At 40.3% G+C, this 25,761-nt stretch overlaps 1 protein-coding gene across 21 annotated transcripts in view; it reads right to left on the bottom strand.

Annotated features, from left to right (window-relative positions):
- Positions 1–25,761, bottom strand: part of Wdpcp (WD repeat containing planar cell polarity effector) — a 330,930-nt gene that overhangs the window by 167,841 nt on the left and 137,328 nt on the right. For all 21 annotated transcript variants that reach the window (XR_010057369.1, XR_010057368.1, XR_010057370.1 and 18 more), the window contains 3 exons: positions 10,439–10,553; positions 8,164–8,297; positions 4,656–4,847 (listed from right to left, as the gene is read on the bottom strand). Coding sequence is in view for 18 of the 21 variants with exons in the window: in XM_039092074.2 (XP_038948002.1) it covers positions 4,656–4,847; positions 8,164–8,297; positions 10,439–10,553 (441 nt within the window). In the remaining 3 variants the exon portion in view is untranslated. The remainder of the gene's footprint in view (positions 1–4,655; positions 4,848–8,163; positions 8,298–10,438; positions 10,554–25,761) is intronic.

Here is a 25,761-nt window from a genome sequence, read left to right as displayed (position 1 = left end):
GGTAAGAAAATGCATTTATTATATATGGCAATATAGGTGTTATTTTACAAAAGAGTCCAAATAATAAAATGATATTATCTAATTATAAAATTACCATTTTGTAAATGAAACCATGAACCTTGGAACTGAACATCAATAGCTAAAATCGAAAACCAGAAACAGCTAAGAAAGCAAGTGACCCTGAAAGGATGTGCCTAATGCTAAGAACTCTAGAGAGGTGCTCTAGAGATGGCCACCAAAGCTATAACTCACAGAGCAGTGCAAGACCCAGCCCAAGGACGTTACAGTTGCAACAGAAACCTTTAAGGAAAGAAACAGACTAGTGGGAACTTGTAGACTAAGATACACCCTGGAATGCTCTAAATGGATACAATGCTTTGTCTTCTGGGAGTGTACACACCAGTGGTAAAGATCGGGGAAGCAAATAAGAAAGTGGCTAAAACCGATGGCAACTGGCAACGGTTCCCTTGGGGAACAGAGTTACAGCTAAAATTGATACAGCACAGGAAGGTGCTTCACGGGCTGCAAAGTTTCTTCAGCTGGCTGCTGATTCCAAGGGTGTTTTGTTTGTAATAGATCATTAAATGATGCATTAATTTTGTGGTTTGCTTTATATGCATTATATTTTGTAATAAATATAAATTAAGCCAGTATTTAGAAAAAAATACAAAGCTCACATTCCCTAGATATACCTAGCTCAAAGCTAACACAGGTGCATCTTGTTATCAATGGTGGCCTTTCTGGCCTTTCTATTGAAAATATCTGTAATATTTTCTGGATCCCTTGCCAAATTGTATGTACTAATAGTTGGACACATAAATTCTTTTCCATCAGTTACTGCTCTTTTAAAAAGAGCCTCAAAACAATGCTTCATCCATACGAGGCAGTGGGTATGGTAGTGCTGCCTGAACCCTCGCACAGTGAAGGCACAGGAAGACAACTGGGAGCTCAGGGATAACCTGGACTACATTAGTAGTTCCAACCAAATAAACAACAAATAAACACAGACAACAAAGCATCTTATAAAGAAAAATATGTTTGGGAGGTTTTAATTAATCTAGATCTAACAATTCCTAGGATTGAGTAGCTCTGTGTATGTGTCTGTGGTTAGTTTGGTGAGCAAAGTCGTGCAGTCTCTCAGTAGATGTGCTCATGTGAGCACCACATGCAGATTTACACATCGCAGAAGCTACAGCAGCTGCATAGGCATAAAAGGGAAGAGCGATCTGTTGTCACAAGAGCTGTAGTCACATTCTCGTCAAAGTCAACAGGAAGACACAAGAAAACAATAAAAACTTCTTGAGGCAAGGTAAAGTGAGTAAAAAGAAATGCAAATGAAGATGTTTCCATATAGCACATGACAATCCACACATAAGCTGCTAAAACATGCTTATACATGTATGTACAGCTCATGGATGTGTGCAGCGTGGGCGTGTGGGTATATCCGGGAGGTGTTAGATCTGCGGGGTGCTAGTCCTCAGGACAGCCACCTTGCTTTTCTGAGTCAGGCTTTCTAATGAGGACCTACCTGGTGTTTGACAGTCTGGGTTAGGCTGCCTGCTCAGGGAGCCTTGGGGCCCCTATGTCTCCAGCTCCCCCCGTGTGAGGATCACACCTGGCTTTGACTTGGCCTTGCAAATCTGAACCGCAACTGAGCCATTTCCAAGCCCGGAAAATGGGCTCTTAATGAATTTGCTGATAAAAATCCCTTTCTCTACATTACTTACCACACATTTTTTCAAAAGAATCATTTTCTTAGATTACATAATTCCCCTTGCTCTATGCTTCTAATTAAGATAAACAATATTTGTTTAGAACTTCATGGTGTGAAATTGGACCAGGCGTTTTCTAATATCCATAAAATAAATTTTAAAATGTTTTCCCTCAGAAGACAGATAATTTGGTCACAGAGAGTTGATTTCTGCTTCCTTTGTTTTCTTATTTTTTTAGCAGCTCGGTAAGCCAATTTTCTACTTAGACTCTCTCTGTACTTCTCTCCTTTGCTGCAGCATGTGGGCTTTATCCCTCCCGTAGTCTGTTACACAAAAAAGATGGCTTCCGTTTTCATCTTTTTAACTTTGCTGCAAAGCAGTGGGTCTCAACTTGGATGTACAGGAGGTCACCCAGGGAACCCAAAACAGATTACTGATGCCCCCTGACCGGGTCTGACGGAAGTCTTCTGGTGGCCTGGTCTCGAAAGCTCTGCAGGCAGCTACAATGCATTACCAGGGTAGGAACCACTGTTCTAGGATTCTGCCACTGTCAAAATAAGAGCTTATTATCTTTTCTGATGAAGCCTATAAGAAAAATGCATTTTAAAAACCTATAGTTTAACAGATTCAAAACTTATTCAATTTATTCTCTATGAAGAGTATTTTCTCTTTTGGGTTATAACTTAAGGGCATATTGTCTCATTACGCTGGAGGTTTATTTAAAAAGTCTGTTGCTGCCAGTGGGAGAAGGCTGAAGGAACAGTCCTGACTACTGTGACTTTAGCAACTGGTGGGTTTAGTTCATGACACGCTAAATATGCTCCAGTTAAAGATTAAGTCTCCATATGAAGAAAAGCAACCCCCCCCCCCTAAAAACATTTAACTTTTGCAGAGTGAATTCACAAGAGTTTCTGGAAAAAAATAAAAAAATTTTTGAACAGATGAATTTTGATAGACAATTTAAAGGACCAAATCCTAAAACAAAAACCCTTGCCAGGAAAATAAATTGCATATAATGAAATATCAAAGCAAAAGGAGAATACTAAGCAATAAGTGGTTCAAAAACATGTGTGGACTTAGGACATGGCTCAGTGGTAGAATGTTTGCACCCAGCATGAAAGAGGTTCAAGACTATATTATTCCCAGTAGCAGCAAAAGTGATATTCACACATTATATACAAATGTATAAAAACCAATACAGATGCATTTATAAAGTAGATCCTTTAATCTTACTATCTGTAAGTAGAATCAATTACTCCCTATGGCTCCCACTATAGCTTACATTCACCTATAGCAAACTGACACTGTCCTGTACTTATTTTACATTTGTCTCTCCTTGGTAAGAACCTAAGGCCCTTGCAGGCTAGCAGGGTCTTTCTTACACCTGTCATCTGGGGTGAAACATCGTGCTTGTGCAAGATCATGCTTAAAGCTGCTGGCTACTTCAGGCAGAAACACCACAGATACTGGAAATGGGAAAACTGAGCCAGGGAATAAATTCATCTGACCAGAGCATAGATTTATATGAGAAAACAACTCTAGAAAGGCTGGTCAAGACAAATTTGGATCAAGCTGAGTTAAGAACTGAGTAAAAATGGCCAAAACAGATCTGTGTTTTAGCACCCACACCTGTGCACATTAGAGCTAACAGCAGTCTGGGGTGAACGTAATCTGTTTCAAATTTACTATTGTAAAAATAAGAAAACTAAAGCCAGTTAGACTTAAGTGACCTAACCAAAGCCAGAACACAGAACTGGGAAAGCTTACTGCAGAAGAATTGGGAAAGGTCAGTTCTTAAAAGAAGACATATATATACACATACATACATAGCTACATACATACACACAGATACACACATACACACACATACATACCCACACACATACATACACACATACGTACGTACTAGGCCCCTTCAATATTAAAAGGCAGGCTAAAGCTGGACATGTAACCGCATGCCTTCAAACTCCACACTCAAGAAACCAAGGCAGGAGGATCATGGCTTGTTGCTATCTTCTTACTATCTGTAGGCTGCATTTAAAGACCAACCAACCAGACAAAACAACCAGTCTCTAAAATAAATGACTCAAAGACTGAAAGTTTATGCAAGTGGAGAAAGAGCAAGCACAGACCTACTCATTTTATCCTAGAACACCAATGTTGAGAAGTACTTCTTAAAGTCGGAAAGCTTTAGAGGAAAATATTGACATAGACTTGTTTCACCCAGCTAAAACAAAACTTTTTAAAGGGAGAGAACTCTTTTTTAATTATAAAAAACCCAGAAGTTTATGTCTATATAGGGACACACTGAAAACACACACAGGTTCATCTCTGTGATATTCAAAAGACCACAGCACTGTGAGGGACAAAGTGAGAATACTGACGTGGCCTGGGACACATGCTTCCCAGGGCTCCCATGGGGGTTGGACCCGGGGAGAGGCTGTGCTGCGGCTAGCCTTCCTTGCAGCTTCACAGGGGCGTTCACACAATGGGCTTCTGACGCATGGTTGTTAAGGGTGAATGCTATCATAGCGTTTCCAGGCATGAAATCCTCAACAAACAGTGTCAGTCCAAGTTTGTTGTCTCTGAGTGTTGCTATAATGCAAAGGCTTTTTTCATCAGTTTAACTCTACTTTACAAATAAACTCTAACTTGCGTGAGTTAGTAACTCACTCAAGCAGAGCGCAAGGCAGCGTCAGGGCCAGCGCCTGAACCTCAGAGCCTATGCTCTCAGCCACTGCACTACTTCAGCCCTAGAGTTGTCGGCTTATGCTCCAGTTACAATACGTCTAAGATCATATTTTATATTCTATTTCCTTTTTGAATATTTTAAAATATAAATTATAGGTTTGAAATGAATTCACATATATTTCAGAATAGAAAAACCAGTAATACTATTTTATTTTCCCTTCATAAAAATGTATACATTTGTTTTAGATTTACCTCCAATCCTCCTTGAGTAAAGCCCAGGAGCAGCATATTGGCTCTGTCCTTCTCAGAAGCGATCGGAGTCCAAGGCCAAGCATCATCGCTGAGCAGAGGCCACCAGCAAACAGCTAGATCCTGAGTGGAGTTGATGGCTAAGTGACGATCTACTGTCCTGGTGGCTGGGCCAGGTATGTCATGGTAGGAAATCTAACGGTTAACAGACAAACAAAACATATGAAAACATTTCTTTTAATGGATGAAAATAAACTATTTCAAAAGAAAATCAAAGCATCTGTAAATGTAATACACTCAAGTAAACATGCATCTTCAACATGTGCTTACAAGGGTGTTAGAATTTACCAAATTCTTTTGACACATATATAAAAAAGACATATGTTCAAATTCTCCCAATTTTTAGCAGAGGAAAAGAAAAAGAGAAATGTGAGTAGGGAAGAACTAGATGTAGCGATTCCAATCAATACTGAAATGTGCAGTCATGGTTTCCTGACAGCATCGACCTGCACACGGGGTTTGGGATCAGCTGCAGTAAATGACATGTTCAGTACTACTGACCAAGACTGTCTCACCACTATTTAAGACATAAGATGTTAACAATGACTGACAACAATAAAAGGGAAGGCAACTCAAGGCAAACATCTCTTAAAAGAATATGAGACGTATACCCACATATTCTGCATAAAAGGGATAAGCCATGGCGTTGTGCATGAAAGTTTATGCAGCTTCTGAGAATTACACTTCTCTTTCTTAGGAAGGATTTGTCAAATTTATTATTCAAACTATGTTATTTTGGAACATGGTTATTTGAAAACATAAGCACGGCACCATCTGGGTGACACATGCCAAGGAAATATAGATTGCACCGTATTTCTGCTTAAGGAATTAATGGAAGGTTGATAGCTTGGAAGGAAAAAAAAAACTATCTTGCCATTGCTGGTCAGCAATAATCGAACCACTTTCTGGGGATTAAGCGCATGGCTAAGCCTACTGGACCAGACACTAGCAAAGGGCAGGGGGTCTTCTTATCAGAGAAATGCTTCTGGAGCCAGTCTCACTACATGACAGATTGCTTTCATATTCCTGTCTGCAAGGCAACAAAGGATGGCAGTAATGCGATAATGCCAGAGTGCAATGGGTGTTAAGAACCCGCTGCATTTATGTATTGTATTTAGTAAATAATCAGGCTCATCCAAATTGTGATCTCAGCACTCAACCAAGGCCATTAAAATCAAGGTTAATGCTTTAATAATCCTCTGCTATTTTTTTTCCAACATGGTCAAAAGAAACTCTTTTCTATTTGCATGGCCATAATATTATTGACCTCTTCATCCTCTGAATACACATCAAAAAGAACTAAAATCAAAGTAATTACCAGTGTTGTTCTCTCATGGTAAACATTTAACTCCTTGTGCTGTCCCTCAACTGTTAAACTGAATTAGATTTTTTAAATGTGGGCAGAAAAGCTTGTTAAAGGTCAACACTTTCAGGATATTTACCCTGAAATTCTTCTTGTCAAAATTATTTCAATGTGAAATAATTAAATTATGGTATAGCTGGAAAGAAAAGTCAGAATTATTAATACTCAATACATGTCCTTGCTGTAAAGTCCAAATGGGCACTGATAAAACACCGATGCACTGTATGCTTTGAAGTTTAAATACTTATAGTCAGGTCTTCGATGTGATCATTGTAATTTCTTCGTTTTTGAGAGAAAAACCATAATTGTTAAATACATAAAGAGAAGTGCACATTACATTAGGTGGACTCGCCATGACGTTGCCATGACATTGCTATGAGGGAATGTTGCAAATTCCTAGATGAAAAAGTCAAATTAAAAATGAGAGATTGGCATATTTAGTTTTGTAGAATGCAGATCAGTTGTTATTTGGTGATCACTAGTTATCACATGATTCAAACACTGAAGCGAGACATGAAATTCATGTGTCTCTTCAAGGAAACACGGGCACAGTGTACTGTGCAGCAGTGACACGCAGTGCCAGTCATTTGCCAAGTCCAAAGGTAGAAATAACGTATTAATTCCCCATCTAAGCAGCATAGGCCAAAGACGAGGCCTGTGCTTTACACTCTTTAAGACAGGCTGACACCCTGTCGGTTCCTGGGCTCACATTACCACACTCTTCAATCAAGAAGACACTGCCCACTAGTCATCACACCTCTAACAAAGGAACTGTCCTATGAGATCTTAAATAAAAAGGTAAAGAACACTTTAAAGTGCTTCGGCTAATGAATACTGATACATTTTAAAGATCAACATTAGGGAAAAAACATCATTTAAAAATCAACCTAGGGGTTGGGGATTTGGCTCAGTGGTAGAGCGCTTGCCTAGCAAGCGCAAGGCACTGGGTTTGGTCCCCAGCTCCGAAAAAAAAAAAGAAAAGAAAAAAAAAATCAACCTAAGTTAACTATTTAAGAAAAAACAGTGCTATAAGAATGTTAAAGGGAATCTTTAATTTTTTACTAAATATGCAAATGAATATCATAATTTAGCAGGTAGAGAAAATTATCATCATGCAAATTTTATAGAAGCTCCACAAATTGGGCATATAAACCAGATTATATTTTATTAGCACAGTGAAAAACTTATTTCAGGTGACTTTCCATGTTAAAACTCTTTCTTATAAGAACAGATATTTCTATTAAGCAAATTAAATCTATCCTATGCCACCATCAGCCCAATCATAATAAATAGAAAATCTAAAATTTGGAAAGTCAGGTACAAAAGTCAGCATCCAAGCGCACACACCAATTACAAGGCACAGGGCTGGCTTTGCCTTTGCTGCTGACGCCCGCCTGAGGACAGCATCCACGTGCATGGCTCCTGTATATATCAGCTCTATTCCCACTGAACAGTGAACTGTCTCAAATCCACGTCACAGAGGCTGGATCAATCTTGCAAACACAGGTCAGGGCTGAAAAGACGCCTTGAACTGAAACAGCCTGGAAAATGCATTAGATGCTCACCCTTGCAGAGAGGGGGCCTTACAGTCAGAATGTTATATGAAAAATTTAAGCACATCATTTAAAATAAAAATCCTGTCTTAGCAGATGTAAAGTCCGTGATACAGAGAACAAATTACCTGGCGTTAGCAGAGGAGAAAGACTGACACACCTCACAGAGATGTGTCCTCCAGTCACAGTTGGGGTGGGATGCAAGGCTCTTACCAGTACTTAACATATCTTCTATTAGTCTTTGAAAGACCTTCCTTCATTTCTCACTGTGGAATCCACAGCAGCTACATGGATATTCAGGGACTGAGAAGTGCAGTCTATAGGAGCATTAGGAAACAAGCCGACTTGACTCCATGAGCTTAAATATTAAATAGGCCATCGTTAGGCCTTCACCACAGGTGAGGTACAAAGGCACACTCAGGCTTCCTCAAACCCACAAATGCTCAAGAATAAAAACAGTGCCACGACCTGTGCCGTCCTCTGGAGTCGCTATCTATAATAGGTAGTAATATGGCTATAGACATTGAAAATCTACCTTATAATCCAAGGCTGAGAGCTTTTCCAACCTCTTGTTTACATCAAGAGAATCCATCTTCTTTGCAAATTGAATAAAACATAATTTGTTTTGTGCCAGAAATGATAAGATGATGAAACTGTCTGTAAGGAGAGCTAAAACAATGATTTAATGATTCCAAGTTAGAACAAAGTTATAACAAGTTAACACACTTATGTTAAATTATTATTAAAAGATGCTGTCAGAAAATAAATATTAATTAAAGTTACTAACATCTCCCAAGTATATTTGAATGATATTAAAAATATCAGAAATAACATAACCATCAACACGACCATGTACATTTGGTATCCCCCCCTTTTTTCAGTGACTATTTCCACATAAACTAACACTGGAGGATATCACCAAAGGAAACATTTGGGAACCAGAGCCAACACACATAAGAGAGGCTGGTGCTGTGGCTGATATTTAGTCCCACCAAGTGGAAGGCAAAGGCAGGCAAAGTCTGAGACTAGCTAGGGATATATAATATGAGCCTGTCTCAATAAAAAAGAGCATAAAAAGATACTTTTCTTTTTGTTTATGTACTGCTTCAACATTTAAAAAGCCATCTGAGAATAAACTGGATTGATACTAATCAGTGTTCTCTACCAAATTAAATTTTTTATTTAAAATTTTTCATCTGTAATCCCTCTTTTGAAGACTTACAAACTAAATGAAACAAAATATACTATACCTAAATGTGTATATTATATAAATTACTATCTAATAATGAATATCAACAAAATATTTCTGCAGTTTTATTACTAAAGAATTTAAGTGGGTAGATAATATCACGGGTCATATAAGAGCCACTGTTATGTGAATTGTTCCTAGGGAAAAAAGGAAAAAGAAAAAGAAACTACTTAACATCTTGTACACTTTTTCCACTCCACCTCTGGATGCACACGCAGTGCCCCACAGTGGAGGAGCTGGCGAGCTGCCAAGAACTGCATCGTTCGGTCCCCAGCTCCGAAAAAAAAGAACCAAAAAAAAAAAAAAAAAAAGAACTGCATCACTACCGTGTCTCATGAGAGTGCATTGTTTGGGCACATGTGAAAGAAACACATGAAGAGAGACAACTCAGACAGAAGGCTGTTGATGCTCCCTGTTCAGTCTACAGAACAACGTAAACATGAGACCTCATAGACACTGCTATGTGCAAAGCCAACGAAGGGCTCGTGATGAGCTGAGACCAGAACTCTCACGGCCTTCCCTTGGCACCACACTACACGCTGGAGGAAATACCGCGCCCACAGCCATCCCCCGCCTGTTCCTCTTAGTGCTGTTGCTAGTGATGACTGTCCTGTGACTTCTTTCTTAGAGCTCCGTGATTATGTCTGACTTACTCCAAGTGCTTAGTGCTTAGTGCTTAGTGTGTACAGAGGGAAGAGGGTTCTGTTCTCACCTCTGTCCTTTCTGCCACACCACATCTTCCCTTCTTACTCAAACTAAGATACTGGTTTTAGTCTTTCGTGACAGTATAGCCTGTTTTGAGACTGGTTTTGCCCCAAATAAAGAAACAGAATCTTAAAACCTATAGTTAGCATATAATATATAGTCAGCAGAAAAGAAGTAGGTCAGAACTTGTGTTCAGATCTCGGCTCAGTCACTTACCAACTGGCCACTCTCCTGAGTGGCTCAGTCTCACTTTCTTTACCTACTAGAATAAAAATGATCATATCTTATATAGTCTCTTTCTTGAATTAAATAGCATGGCACCCAGCATGGAACCTTTAATGGCTCAAAAAAAAAATCAGTAAACTTCCTACTCAATAAATGGCTTAAAAATCTTTTTAATGTGCTATGTACCAACCATGTGTGGTGCTGTCCCTTAATGGATCCAGACTTCCCTAGTCTATGTGGCACTGACTTCTCAGGGTATTACACAGCTGCCTGCCTCAGCATACTGGTACACTTAAACACAATTCATTTGGAAAAATTTTAATTGTCAAGAAGAGAGAAATCATTTTAATGAATGGAAAAAGTTTATTTTAAAATTATATTTCAAAATGTAAAAGAAAGATCAGAAAGTGCTTAGATTCTGAGTCTAACACTTAACAAGAAGTAAAGTGCACAGACATTAAATATTAGTTGAAGCCTGTATTGGTCCCAAGGGTTGTAAGTCTGCTATTACAAGCAATTACTTGTTGTATTTGCAAGTCCCCAGTGGTAATAATTAGCCTACCTGTTGACAAAGTATTTCTCCCACCCCACTGTTAATGTGGGCAATTGATTTGCACACGGGTATAATTACCATCACTGATGGTGTCTGAGATGAGCTTCCCCACCAGGCTCCTGTCAATCACCACTTTCTCCAGCTGAGGCCCAGAAAGGCTTAGGGACACCAGCACACCTGAACCAAAGAGGAGCTAAAACCAGGTAAGGGGGAGAAAAACAGATATGCTGAAATTTAGGATCATTTGAAAATGTCTTTCCAATCATACAACTCACAAGTATCTTTTCATGTGCATTCAGACCATGATATTACTACTTTTCTTCCCCCAAAAAAGTCACCAGCATTCTGAGTATGAGACAGACAGCTAAAACATTTCAATGCACCCAGAACACGGACGAGAACTGTCCACAGAAAGTGAAGGTGGTCCGCACCAACCAGGAGGCTCATCTTCTAAAGGCTTAAAAAGTGTTCGTGCAGGAAGACTGCTTTGCTTGGATGCAAACACTGGGGAGGTTATTGTTTACATCGGGAACTTACAGGCTATTTCCTGAGATTCGGAGAGTCACACTGCTGCTTACTGAACACATGAAGACACCATAATTACCATAGAAACAGCTAATGTGAACGTCAAACTTTATTCACTTTCCCAGGTAAAGATTTTATAACCCAAAACATTAAAATAAGATTAAGTAAAATTAAAAATTTTTAAATCATATGTAATGAACACCATCAGTAATTTCACAAGGAAAAACAAAAATAGTAGAAAAATGGTGGCCTTTCAGTGTCCGGTAGCTGTTCACAAAGACGGCTGGATAGAACCGTTATAATTTCACAACACTCCTTTCCATTTGTAGCAGCTTAATTCATTCATCTCCAAATGTTTAAAACTTCTGAAAGGACTCTGCATATGTGTGTGCTTGTTATCTATGAAATTTTAAAATATCAACATTGGAAGAAATTGTTTCACCTTCAAGGCAACAGACTCAAAGCTGATGAATCATGGAATAGCATATGGCATAAGAAGAAAAAAAACCAATTGTTAGTAAACTAATCAGGAACATGCCAGCCAAACTCAGAGACAACTATGACTTAAACACCATGGGGAATCCCCCGCCCACCTAGGCATCATGTCCCGGCTAGTGACTATGACTCTCTGTTAAGACAAACTGGGACATGTGTGAGAGATGAGCAACATGAGGCACCTAGGGAGCATAAGGGCCACAGTGGCCCTGCCTTTCCAACTCCTGCCCAGGCAGCAGCAACCTTGCGTGCCCTCCACTCGCACAGGAACAGTGTGGGATGGGAAGGTTAACCACCTTTACCAGTTTGGGGAAATAAAAGAAGAAACAGCTGTTCCAAGAGTTGCACAATACTTCAGAAAATAATTACTCTCTATTGAATTAATTTAGCCTTACTACATACCTTAATAGCAAATGATTTCACTATTCTTATGGGACTTTTATAACAAGTGGCCTTCAATCCCCCAAATCCTCCCTTCTCAGACATTCAGAAAGACATTAGACTCAACCTTCCTATTTGTTTCTTCCCTTTCAAGTTTGCTTAACATATCATTGAAACCTGCCCTTTTCTACTCATTTTTCTTAACAAAAATGAGTAATATTCTCTTAAGTATGCCTTCCCTTAATTCTTCAGTGAAGGCTGGTTTCTTATGGTACTGGCTTAACCACATATATTTTGCACCCTCGGTATTAGGCACACAGCAGGTACTCAGGAAATACATGGAGAAGGAATCACAACTAACTGACTGTCCTCTTAGAGGAGAGCTTAACCTAACCTTCCATTTCCACATGGCCTGGGCGTTCCTTTGCAGCATCTGTCCATCATGAGCTCTGGCTGGGGAGGAGCTCGCTGGGCAGTGCACCTGCCCAGCCTGCAGGAAGACCTGAGAACTTACCTTCTTTGTCATTGGCTTTGCTGTGCATATGCATACTCACATGCTAGCTGTGCACATGTGGCACAACATGCATGTGGACAGCAGAGAGTGACTTGTAGGACTGGGTTCTGTGCTCCCTCACCATGTGTGTCACAGAGCCCAAAGCCAGGTTGCAGGCTTTACAAGACACGTCACTAGCTCAGCCATCTCACCAGCCCCGAGGTCTGAGTTCTGCATCCAACACTGAATGAACCCGGGTTTGGTGGTGCGTGCTTGCAAGTGCAGCACGTGGGAGGTAGAAACAAGAGGATCAGAAGTTCAAGGACGTCCTTGGTTATGCAGCTGTTGGAGGCCAGCTTAACTACCTGTTGCCTGACCATAGCTCTAAAAAACTAAAAATGAAACAAAATACATGCGCCATATTGCTGAGCACTGCCAATGACCAGAGGCATAATACAGCTGACAGCTACCTTAACTGGGACAGCTCCAACTGATTAAAAACCATGGGGAAGCCATCCAGAAGACAAGATGGATGAAGCAAAGAAGTGCAGACCGACAGGAGCCGGATGTAGATCTCTCCTGAGAGACACAGCCAGAATACAGCAAATACAGAGGCGAATGCCAGCAGCAAACCACTGAACTGAGAACAGGACCCCCGTTGAAGGAATCAGAGAAAGAACTGGAAGAGCTTGAAGGGGCTCGAGACACCATATGAACAACAATGCCAAGCAACCAGAGCTTCCAATGACTAAGCCATTACCTAAAGACTATACATGGACTGACCCTGGACTCTGACCTCATAGGTAGCAATGAATATCCTAGTAAGATCACCAGTGGAAGGGGAAGCCCTTGGTCCTGCTAAGACTGAACCCCCAGTGAACTAGACTGTTGGGGGGGAGGGCAGCAATGGGGTGAGGGTGGGGAGGGGAACACCCATAAAGAAGGGGAGGGGGAGTGGTTAGGGGGATGTTGGCCTGGAAACCGGGAAAGGGAATAACACTCGAAATGTAAATAAGAAATACTTAAGTTAATAAAAAAAAGTAAAAAAAAAAAAAAAAAAAAAAGTATGAGCTCAGGATTCCCAGTGTTCAATAGTTGAGATGTGTGATACCAAAGAAGTGACTTTTCTACTGTTTCATTTCCTCCACTGGAAAAAGAGACAATACTGTATATTCCATAGGAGGAGAATTAAACAATGTTTTTTTCTTAAAGACTGAGTTAAGTCTCTCAGTGAAAAGAAGTGTGGGTACCTGTTAAAATCAAGGTGTAGCCACTATTTTTGATTTCATAAGTGTCCTGTGATTAGAGCCATGCCTGATATCAGCTTTTGAAATATGCAGACACATGTGAATTAATAAGCTAATTAGTGCATTTTTAAGAGCTTGTTGGGAAGCATAGACTTTAGGTACTAGGGCCAAAGAAAACTCAGGATGTAGCACAGGCGGTAACTAGAGGTAGAATGTACTCTGAAACTCAGGGAAGAATACTGCAGCGCAGACTGAAGTCCCACGGCTCTGCCTATTTCACCAAGATGGCTGTATTTATGTCCTCCAAAATGGAAAAGGCCTGACCGCCAGAACCTGAAAGAAACAGACCGGATAAACAGTTCTCTGCACCCAAATCCCGTGGGAGGGAGAGCTAAACCTTCAGAGAGGCAGACAAGCCTGGGAAACCAGAAGAGACTGCTCCCTGCACACACATCTCGGACGCCAGAGGAAAAAGCCAAAGACCATCTGGAACCCTGGTGCACTGAAGCTCCCGGAAGGGGCGGCACAGGTCTTCCTGGTTGCTGCCGCTGCAGAGAGCCCCTGGGCAGCACCCCACGAGCGAACCTGAGCCTCGGGACCACAGGTAAGACCAAATTTTCTGCTGCAAGAAAGCTGCCTGGTGAACTCAAGACACAGGCCCACAGGAACAGCTGAAGACCTGTAGAGAGGAAAAACTACACGCCGGAAAGCAGATCACACTGTCCCCATAACTGACTGAAAGAGAGGAAAACAGGTCTACAGCACTCCTGACACACAGGCTTATAGGTCAGTCTAGCCACTGTCAGAAATAGCAGAACAAAGTAACACTAGAGATAATCTGATGGCGAGAGGCAAGCGCAGGAACCCAAGCAACAGAAACCAAGACTGCATGCCATCATCGGAGCCCAATTCTCCCACCAAAACAAACATGGAATATCCAAACACACCAGAAAAGCAAGATCTAGTTTCAAAATCATATTTGATCATGATGCTGGAGGACTTCAAGAAAGACATGAACACACTTAGGGAAACACAGGAAAACATTAATAAACAAGTAAAAGCCTACAGAGAGGAATCGCAAAAATCCCTGAAAGAATTCCAGGAAAACACAATCAAACAGATGAAGGAATTAAAAATGGAAGTAGAAGCAATCAAGAAAGAACACATGGAAACAACCCTGGATATAGAAAACCAAAAGAAGAGACAAGGAGCTGTAGATACAAGCTTCACCAACAGAATACAAGAGATGGAAGAGAGAATCTCAGGAGCAGAAGATTCCATAGAAATCATTGACTCAACTGTCAAAGATAATGTAAAGCGGAAAAAGCTACTGGTCCAAAACATACAGGAAATCCAGGACTCAATGAGAAGATCAAACCTAAGGATAATAGGTATAGAAGAGAGTGAAGACTCCCAGCTCAAAGGACCAGTAAATATCTTCAACAAAATCATAGAAGAAAACTTCCCTAACCTAAAAAAAGAGATACCCATAGGCATACAAGAAGCCTACAGAACTCCAAATAGATTGGACCAGAAAAGAAACACCTCCCGTCACATAATTGTCAAAACACCAAACGCACAAAATAAAGAAAGAATATTAAAAGCAGTAAGGGAAAAAGGTCAAGTAACATATAAAGGGAGACCTATCAGAATCACACCAGACTTCTCGCCAGAAACTATGAAGGCCAGAAGATCCTGGACTGATGTCATACAGACCCTAAGAGAACACAAATGCCAGCCCAGGTTACTGTATCCAGCAAAACTCTCAATTAACATTGATGGAGAAACCAAGATATTCCATGACAAAACCAAATTTACACAATATCTTTCTACAAATCCAGCACTACAAAGGATAATAAATGGTAAAGCCCAACATAAGGAGGCAAGCTATACCCTAGAAGAAGCAAGAAACTAATCGTCTTGGCAACAAAACAAAGAGAATGAAAGCACACAAACATAACCTCACATCCAAATATGAATATAAAGGGAAACAATAATCACTATTCCTTAATATCTCTCAATATCAATGGCCTCAACTCCCCAATAAAAAGACATAGATTAACAAACTGGATACGCAACGAGGACCCTGCATTCTGCTGCCTACAGGAAACACACCTCAGAGACAAAGACAGACACTACCTCAGAGTGAAAGGCTGGAAAACAACTTTCCAAGCAAATGGTCAGAAGAAGCAAGCTGGAGTAGCCATTCTAATATCAAATAAAATCAATTTTCAATTAAAAGTCATCAAAAAAGATAAGGAAGGACACTTCATATTCATCAAAGGAAAAATCAACCAAGATGAACTCTCAATCCTAAATATCTATGCCCCAAATACAAGGGCACCTACATACGTAAAAGAAACCTTACTAAAGCTCAAAACACACATTGCACCTCACACAATAATAGTGGGAGATTTCAACACACCACTCTCATCAATGGACAGATCATCGAAACAGAAATTAAACAGTGATGTCGACAGACTAAGAGAAGTCATGAGCCAAATGGACTTAACGGATATTTATAGAACATTCTATCCTAAAGCAAAAGGATATACCTTCTTCTCAGCTCCTCATGGTACTTTCTCCAAAATTGACCATATAATTGGTCAAAAAACGGGCCTCAACAGGTACAGAAAGATAGAAATAATCCCATGCGTGCTATCGGACCACCACGGCCTAAAACTGGTCTTCAATAACAATAAGGGAAGAATGCCCACATATACGTGGAAATTGAACAATGCTCTACTCAATGATAACCTGGTCAAGGAAGAAATAAAGAAAGAAATTAAAAACTTTTTAGAATTTAATGAAAATGAAGATACAACATACTCAAACTTATGGGACACAATGAAAGCTGTGCTAAGAGGAAAACTCATAGCGCTGAGTGCCTGCAGAAAGAAACAGGAAAGAGCATATGTCAGCAGCTTGACAGCACACCTAAAAGCTCTAGAACAAAAAGAAGCAAATACACCCAGGAGGAGTAGAAGGCAGGAAATAATCAAACTCAGAGCTGAAATCAACCAAGTAGAAACAAAAAGGACCATAGAAAGAATCAACAGAACCAAAAGTTGGTTCTTTGAGAAAATCAACAAGATAGATAAACCCTTAGCCAGACTAACGAGAGGACACAGAGAGTGCGTCCAAATTAACAAAATCAGAAATGAAAAGGGAGACATAACTACAGATTCGGAGGAAATTCAAAAAATCATCAGATCTTACTATAAAAACCTATATTCAACAAAATTTGAAAATCTTCAGGAAATGGACAATTTCCTAGACAGATACCAGGTATCGAAGTTAAATCAGGAACAGATAAACCAGTTAAACAACCCCATAACTCCTAAGGAAATAGAAGCAGTCATTAAAGGTCTCCCAACCAAAAAGAGCCCAGGTCCAGACGGGTTTAGTGCAGAATTCTATCAAACCTTCATAGAAGACCTCATACCAATATTATCCAAACTATTCCACAAAATTGAAACAGATGGAGCCCTACCGAATTCCTTCTACGAAGCCACAATTACTCTTATACCTAAACCACACAAAGACACAACAAAGAAAGAGAACTTCAGACCAATTTCCCTTATGAATATCGACGCAAAAATACTCAATAAAATTCTGGCAAACCGAATTCAAGAGCACATCAAAACAATCATCCACCATGATCAAGTAGGCTTCATCCCAGGCATGCAGGGATGGTTTAATATACGGAAAACCATCAACGTGATCCATTATATAAACAAACTGAAAGAACAGAACCACATGATCATTTCATTAGATGCTGAGAAAGCATTTGACAAAATTCAACACCCCTTCATGATAAAAGTCCTGGAAAGAATAGGAATTCAAGGCCCATACCTAAACATAGTAAAAGCCATATACAGCAAACCAGTTGCTAACATTAAACTAAATGGAGAGAAACTTGAAGCAATCCCACTAAAATCAGGGACTAGACAAGGCTGCCCACTCTCTCCCTACTTATTCAATATAGTTCTTGAAGTTCTAGCCAGAGCAATCAGACAACAAAAGGAGATCAAAGGGATACAGATCGGAAAAGAAGAGGTCAAAATATCACTATTTGCAGATGATATGATAGTATATTTAAGTGATCCCAAAAGTTCCACCAGAGAACTACTAAAGCTGATAAACAACTTCAGCAAAGTGGCTGGGTATAAAATTAACTCAAATAAATCAGTTGCCTTCCTCTATACAAAAGAGAAACAAGCCGAGAAAGAAATTAGGGAAACGACACCCTTCATAATAGACCCAAATAATATAAAGTACCTCGGTGTGACTTTAACCAAGCAAGTAAAAGATCTGTACAATAAGAACTTCAAGACACTGAAGAAAGAAATTGAAGAAGACCTCAGAAGATGGAAAGATCTCCCATGCTCATGGATTGGCAGGATTAATATAGTAAAAATGGCCATTTTACCAAAAGCAATCTACAGATTCAATGCAATCCCCATCAAAATACCAATCCAATTCTTCAAAGAGTTAGACAGAACAATTTGCAAATTCATCTGGAATAACAAAAAACCCAGGATAGCTAAAGCTATCCTCAACAATAAAAGGACTTCAGGGGGAATCACTATCCCTGAACTCAAGCAGTATTACAGAGCAATAGTGATAAAAACTGCATGGTATTGGTACAGAGACAGACAGATAGACCAATGGAATAGAATTGAAGACCCAGAAATGAACCCACACACCTATGGTCACTTGATTTTTGACAAAGGAGCCAAAACCATCCAATGGAAAAAAGATAGCATTTTCAGCAAATGGTGCTGGTTCAACTGGAGGGCAACATGTAGAAGAATGCAGATCGATCCATGCTTATCACCCTGTACAAAGCTTAAGTCGAAGTGGATCAAGGACCTCCACATCAAACCAGACACACTCAAACTAATAGAAGAAAAACTAGGGAAGCATCTGGAACACATGGGCACTGGAAAAAATTTCCTGAACAAAACACCAATGGCTTATGCTCTAAGATCAAGAATTGACAAATGGGATCTCATAAAACTGCAAAGCTTCTGTAAGGCAAAGGACACTGTGGTTAGGACAAAATGGCAACCAACAGATTGGGAAAAGATCTTTACCAACCCTACAACAGATAGAGGCCTTATATCCAAAATATACAAAGAACTCAAGAAGTTAGACCGCAGGGAAACAAATAACCCTATTAAAAAATGGGGTTCAGAGCTAAACAAAGAATTCACAGCTGAGGAATGCCGAATGGCTGAGAAATACCTAAAGAAATGTTCAACATCTTTAGTCATAAGGGAAATGCAAATCAAAACAACCCTGAGATTTCACCTCACACCAGTGCGATTGGCTAAGATAAAAAACTCAGGTGACAGCAGATGCTGGCGAGGTTGTGGAGAAAGAGGAACACTCCTCCATTGTTGGTGGGATTGCAGACTGGTAAAACCATTCTGGAAATCAGTCTGGAGGTTCCTCAGAAAATTGGACATTGAACTGCCTGAGGATCCAGCTATACCTCTCTTGGGCATATACCCAAAAGATGCCTCAACATATAAAAGAGACACGTGCTCCACTATGTTCATCGCAGCCTTATTTATAATAGCCAGAAAATGGAAAGAACCCAGATGCCCTTCAACAGAGGAATGGATACAGAAAATGTGGTACATCTACACAATGGAATACTACTCAGCTATCAAAAACAACGAGTTTATGAAATTCGTAGGCAAATGGTTGGAACTGGAAAATATCATCCTGAGTGAACTAACCCAATCACAGAAAGACATACATGGTATGCACTCATTGATAAGTGGCTATTAGCCCAAATGCTTGAATTACCCTAGATCCCTAGAACAAACGAAACTCAAGACGGATGATCAAAATGTGAATGCTTCACTCCTTCTTTAAATGAGGAAAAAGAATACCCTTGGCAGGGAAGGGAGAGGCAAAGATTAAAACAGAGACTGAAGGAACACCCATTCAGAGCCTGTCCCACATTTGGCCCATACATATACAGCCACCCAATTGGACTAGATGGATGAAGCAAAGAAGTGCAGACCGACAGGAGCCGGATGTAGATCGCTCCTGAGAGACACAGCCAGAATACAGCAAATACAGAGGCGAATGCCAGCAGCAAACCACTGAACTGAGAATAGGTCCCCTATTGAAGGAATCAGAGAAAGAACTGGAAGAGCTTGAAGGGGCTCGAGACCCCAAAAGTACAACAATGCCAAGCAACCAGAGCTTCCAGGGACTAAGCCACTACCTAAAGACTATACATGGACTGACCCTGGACTCTGACCCCATAGGTAGCAATGAATATCCTAGTAAGAGCACCAGTGGAAGGGGAAGCCCTGGGTCCTGCTAAGACTGAACCCCCAGTGAACTAGTCTATGGGGGGAGGGCGGCAATGGTGGGAGGGTTGGGAGGGGAACACCCATAAGGAAGGGGAGGGGGGAGGGGGATGTTTGCCCGGAAACCGGGAAAGGGAATAACACTCGAAATGTATATAAGAAATACTCAAGTTAATAAAAAAAAAAAAAAATGGAAAAGGCCTTTGTATGATTTGGTAGGACCAGAAGGAAAAAGCGTGCTAGGGTTCGGTCCAGTGGCAAGGGATAAGCTCATTCTGGAAGCTCAAAAGAATGAGAAACAGCAGTTCCAAGCAGCAATGGCGGTTACTGAGTAGCTGAGAGGGAGACTGGCCCCATTTCCATCTCTGGCCCAACCTGAATGTCCCTTCCAGCAGCCGCTGCTTTCCTCCTCAGCCAGGACACATCTTCACAACCTGATCTTCCAGCATCTCTGCTGCCTTTACCATTTCTCCATTGTCTTCAATAAGCTCATGGTCTTTCTTTAAGAAACTCAGAAAGGAATCTAAAGTTGTTCAGGCTGCTCCTCAAATTGGTTTCATTTAACCTAGGCATTTAGACTGAATATTTAACTGAAAGTGAAATAGCACTTATGGAGGAAATATTATACCTGATGGTAGCATTAATCAAAACACAATATAAGAAACAAAACACCGAGTTTAATTTATTCACCATGTGCTTCCAGTAGCACCCTCCTAGAATCCTCATGTGGGTGCCTTCTGTATACAGATGTGGAGATACAGATATATACAGAGGTGTGCAGACGGAGACAGGATGGTAGACGGGGTGGCATAAATTGATTAGATATGGATAGAATATACGTCTTATTGTAGAAGAATATGGAGGCTTTAGTTGTAATAGATAACTGACTAAAAGTGGTGAACTACATGACTGGAGAAATGGCTGAGGAGGTAAATGTTCTTGCTATTTGAGTTCAGATTCCCAGAAGCTACATGGAAATCAGGCATGTCAGCGCACCTGGAGTCAGGTGTTAAGTAAATGGCTCAATGGTGTATGTGGGCTGCTCATACTAGCAACTAGAATCCCACTAAATTCTGAATTCTCACCGGGGAAGCGCACTGCCCTAAATCTGTGTGATTTCTATCACATATGAGTAAATATGAAATACGAAGGTAGGCAGAATCAATATGAAAAGATCAACAATTGTTGAAGGGTCTTCCATGATAGCCATGCAGCCAAAAAGAGACTCCTATGAGTATAAGAGCCCTACAGAGACACCTGTGCAAACAAGCACAACCTATGGACAACACACAGTGTAAACTCTGGGAACAGACCACCATGATAGCAGCAATGCTGCCCGCTTAGAGTATGGCAATCCTTAAACAAGGAAATCTGCAGTGAAGACTAGAGTCACTGGTAGTTTATCAGGCACCCTGTATAAAGGGTTTTCTGAATCCATGCCATCGTTCAGGAAACATTAAATACAGAGAGAAAACATGTTTGATTAATCCACCGAAGTACAAAGACAACTATAAATTGGCTAACACTGAGGTTCTTGACCTTCCTAATGCTGCAACCCTTTATTTCATGTTGTGATGACCCCAGCCATAAAATTATTTCATTGCTACTTCATAACCATAATTTGTTACTCTCGGGAACTGTAATGAAAATATCAGATATGCAGAACATCTGATATGTGACCCCCAAAGGGGTGACTATGCCCAGGTTGAGGACTGCTGGGCTAAGGTAACAGAACAGTGGAATCATACAGAATTACTTTGGGACAAACAACAATAAAAACTAAGTCTTCTCTAGATAGAGAGGTGTTACTATTAAGTTGCCTGTGCATACTGTCCAACACGTGGACAAATTCATATCTAGAGATGTATCTGATTTCATCTACTTAAATTCTAAAAATCTCATTTTCTTTATTCTTACTATAGAATGAAAGATACTATACTTTAACTCTATAATAAAAGGTATTTACAAGAAAAGAAAACTGATCATTCCTAGGACATAGTTCAAAGCTGGTCAAGTTCACAAAAAGAATATAATAAGGTGGTTTTTATATTGCTGGTCTCGCAAACTAAATCAAAGTACACATCAAAACGATCACACATCAGGACCAAGGATGCAGGTATAAACGGATGGATTAATATACGGAAATTGATCAACATAAACCACCACATAAACAAACTCAAATAAAAAACCACATGATCATCTCATTAGATGCAGAAAAAGCATTTGACAAAATTCAACACATCTTCATGTTAAAAGTCCTGGAGATCAGGAATTCAAGGCCCGTACCTACACAGAGTAAAAGCAATGTAGAGAAAACCAGTAGCCAACATCAAACTAAATGAAAAGAAACTTGAAACAATCCCACTAAAATAAGGAATTAGACAAGGTTGCCCACTTTCTCCCTACCTATTCAATATAGTACTTAAAAGTTCTAGCTAGAGCAATTAGACAATAAAAGAAGGTCAAAAGGATACGATTTGGAAAAGAAGAAGTCAAAATAGCACTATTTGTAGATGATATAATAGTATATCTAAGTGATCCAAAAATTCCACCAGAAAAATACTACAGCTGATAAACAATTTCAGCAAAGTGGTCAGATATAAATTAATTCAAACAATTAGTAGCCTTCCTCTACTCAAAGAATAAATGAGCAGATAAAGAAATTAGGGAGGGGCTGGAGAGATGGTTCAGTGGTTAAGAGCACTGACTGCTCTTCCAGAGGTCCTGAGTTCAAATCCCAGCAACCGCATGGTGACTCACAACCATCTGTAATGAGATCTGATGCCCTCTTCTGGTGTGTCTGAAGACAGCTATGGACGGTGTACTTATACATAATAAACAAATAAATCTTTAAAAAAATATTTAAAAAAAAGAAATTAGGGAAATGACACACTTCACAATAGTAACAAATAATATAAAATATTTGGTATGACGCTAACCAAGCAAGTGAAAGGTCTGTATGGTAACAACTTCAAGTCTCTGAAGAAAAAAATTGAAGAAAATCTCAGAAGATGAAAAGACCTCCCATGCTCATGAATTGACAGGATTAATATAGTAAAAATGGCCATCTTGCCAAAAGCAATCTCCAGATTCAATGTAATCCCCATCAAAATTCCAACTCAATTCTTCATAGAGTTAGAAAGAGCAATTCTCATATTCATTTGGAATGACAAAAATCCCAGGACAGTGAAAACTATTATAAACAATAAAAGAACTTCTGGGGAAATCACCATCCCTGACATCAAGCTGTACTACAGAGCAATGGTGATAAAAACTGCATGGTATTGGTACAGAGATAGACAGGTAGATCAGTGGAATAGAATTGAAGGGAGACCCAGAAATGAACCCATACACCTATGGTCACTTGATCATTGACAAAGGAGCTAAGGCCATCCGGTGAAAAGGGATAGCAGTTTCAACAACTGGTGCTGGTTTAACTGGCAATCAGCATCTAGAAGAATGCAAATCCATCCATTCTTATTGCCTTGTACAAAGCTCAAGTCCAAGTGGATCAAAGACTTCCATATAAAATCAGATACACTAGGGGTTGGGGATTTAGCTCAGTGGTAGAGCGCTTGCCTAGCAAGCACAAGGCCCTGGGTTTGGTCCCCAGCTCCGAAAAAAAAAAAATCAGATACACTAGATCTAATAGAAGAAAAAGTGGGGGAAAGCCTCAAGAACATGGATATAGGAAAAAATTTCATGTACAGAACACCAACAGCTTATGCTCTAAGATCAAGAATTGACAAATGTCCTTCTGGTTTCTGCCTGTTCCCAGAGGTAACCTGACCCACATTTCTCTGTACCCAAATCACATGGGGAAGAGAGCTAGACTCTTGAAGTCTGGACAATCCTGAGAGCTCAGGGGATACCACCACTTCTGCTCACATTCCTGGCCCAAGAGGTACCTGCCTAGACCCCTCTGGACAAAGGAGCCTAAGAGCAGGTAGGGACAGAATCCTTATGATCTCTGCCTGTGCCTAGAGCTGAAAGCCAGTCTACAGGAGATCTAATACACCTAAGAGCAGAGGGAAGACCATCCCTTCTGCTCCAAGTGGCCCACTTGGAGCCCTCAGGACACAAAAACCCAGGAGAAGTCTGGTACAGGATCCTTCTGGTTTTTGCCTATGCCAGAAGATGACCCTGAGACACAATTCTCTATACCCAGATCCTGCTGGGAAAAAGCTGGTCTCCAGGAGTGCTGACACACAGGCTTACGGGAAGGTCAAGCCACTGTCAGAGACAGCAAGACCAGCTAACACCAGAGACAACCAGATGGCAAGAGGCAAGCATAGGAACCTAAGCAACAGAAACCAAGACTACTTGGCATCATCAGAGCCCAGTTCTCCAACCAAACCAAATACTGGGTATCCCAACACACTGGAAAAGCAAGATTTGGATTTAAAATCACATCTCATGATTATATTAGAAGACCTTAAGAAGGACATAAATAACTCCCTTAAAGAAATACAGGAAAACAAATAGAAGCGCTTAAAGAGGAAACACAAAAATGCCTTAAACAATTATAGGAAAACACAAACAAACAAGGGAAGGAATTGAACAAAACCATCGAGGATCTAAAAATGGAAATAGAAATAATAAAGAAATCACAAGCCTGCTCCCAAATCTCATGGGGATGAGAGCTAAACACCCAGAAGTGCAGTCCATCTTGAAACCACAGGACAGACTGCCACTTCTGCCCACCTTTTCACACATCCTTGGCCCAAGAGGAAACTGCACAGTGCCTCTGGACACAGGAATATAGGAACAGTCAGCAGCAGGTACCTGCGATTCCAGTCTATGCCCTGAACTGAACTGAACCAGTCAAACAGCTCCCTGCACCCAAATCCTGTTGGGGAGAGAGCTGGACCATCAGAAGTGCAGACATTCCTGAGAAATCAGAGGAGACTACCCTCTGTCCACATTCCCAACCCAAGAGGTAATCACCTAGTGTCATCTGTGCCCCTTGGGCACAGGGATCTAGAAGCAGTCAGGGGCAGGACTCTTGTGATTCCTGCCTGCATTGAGAGCTGAGATACAGTCACCAGGAGTGTCTACACACCTGACAGCAGAGCACTCTGTTCCCATAACTGGCTGAAAGAAAACATGGTCTACAGAAGTGCTGACACACAAGCCTACACCAGGATCAAGCCACTGTCAGAAACAGCAAAAGAGGCTAACAGCAGAGAAAACCTGATGGCAAGAGGCAAGTGCAGGAACCTAAGGAACAGAAACCAAGACTACTTTGCATCATCAGAGCCCAGACCTCTCATCAAAGCAAATACTGGATATCCAAAAACACCGGAAAAGCAAGATTTAGATTTAAAATCACATTTTATGGTAGTGATGGATGACTTTAAGAAGGATATAAATAACTACCTTAAAGAAATACAGGACAATGCAAGTAAACAAGTAGAAACCCTAAAAGAGGAAACACAAAAATCCCTGAAAGAATTACAGGAAAACACAACCAAACAGGTGAAGGAATTGAACAAAACCATCCAGGATATAAAAACAGAAATAGAAATAATGAAAAAAGCACAAAGAGAGACAACCCTGGAGAGAGAAAACCTATGGAAGAGATCAGGAGTCATAGATGCAAGCATCACCAACAGAATACATGACATAGAAGAGAGAATCTCAAGGGCAGAAGATACCATAGAAAACATTGACACAACCATCAAAGATACTCTAAAACAAAAAAAGTTCCTAGCCCAAAGCATTCAGGAAATCCAGGACACAATGAGAAGATCAAACCTACAGATAATAGGTATAGAAGAGAGTGATGACTCTCCATTTAAAGGGCCAGTAAATATCTTCAACAAAATTATAGAAGAAAACCTCCCTAAACTAAAGAGAGAGATGCCCATAAACACACAAGAAGCCTACAGAACTCCAAATAGATTGGACCAGAAAAGAAACTCC

This window comes from Rattus norvegicus, chromosome 14 (assembly GCF_036323735.1).
Source record: "Rattus norvegicus strain BN/NHsdMcwi chromosome 14, GRCr8, whole genome shotgun sequence".
In the NCBI taxonomy this organism is placed as follows: Eukaryota; Metazoa; Chordata; class Mammalia; order Rodentia; family Muridae; genus Rattus; species Rattus norvegicus.
Note: the sequence above shows the minus strand (reverse complement) of the source record. Positions and strands in the feature narration are given on the sequence as shown.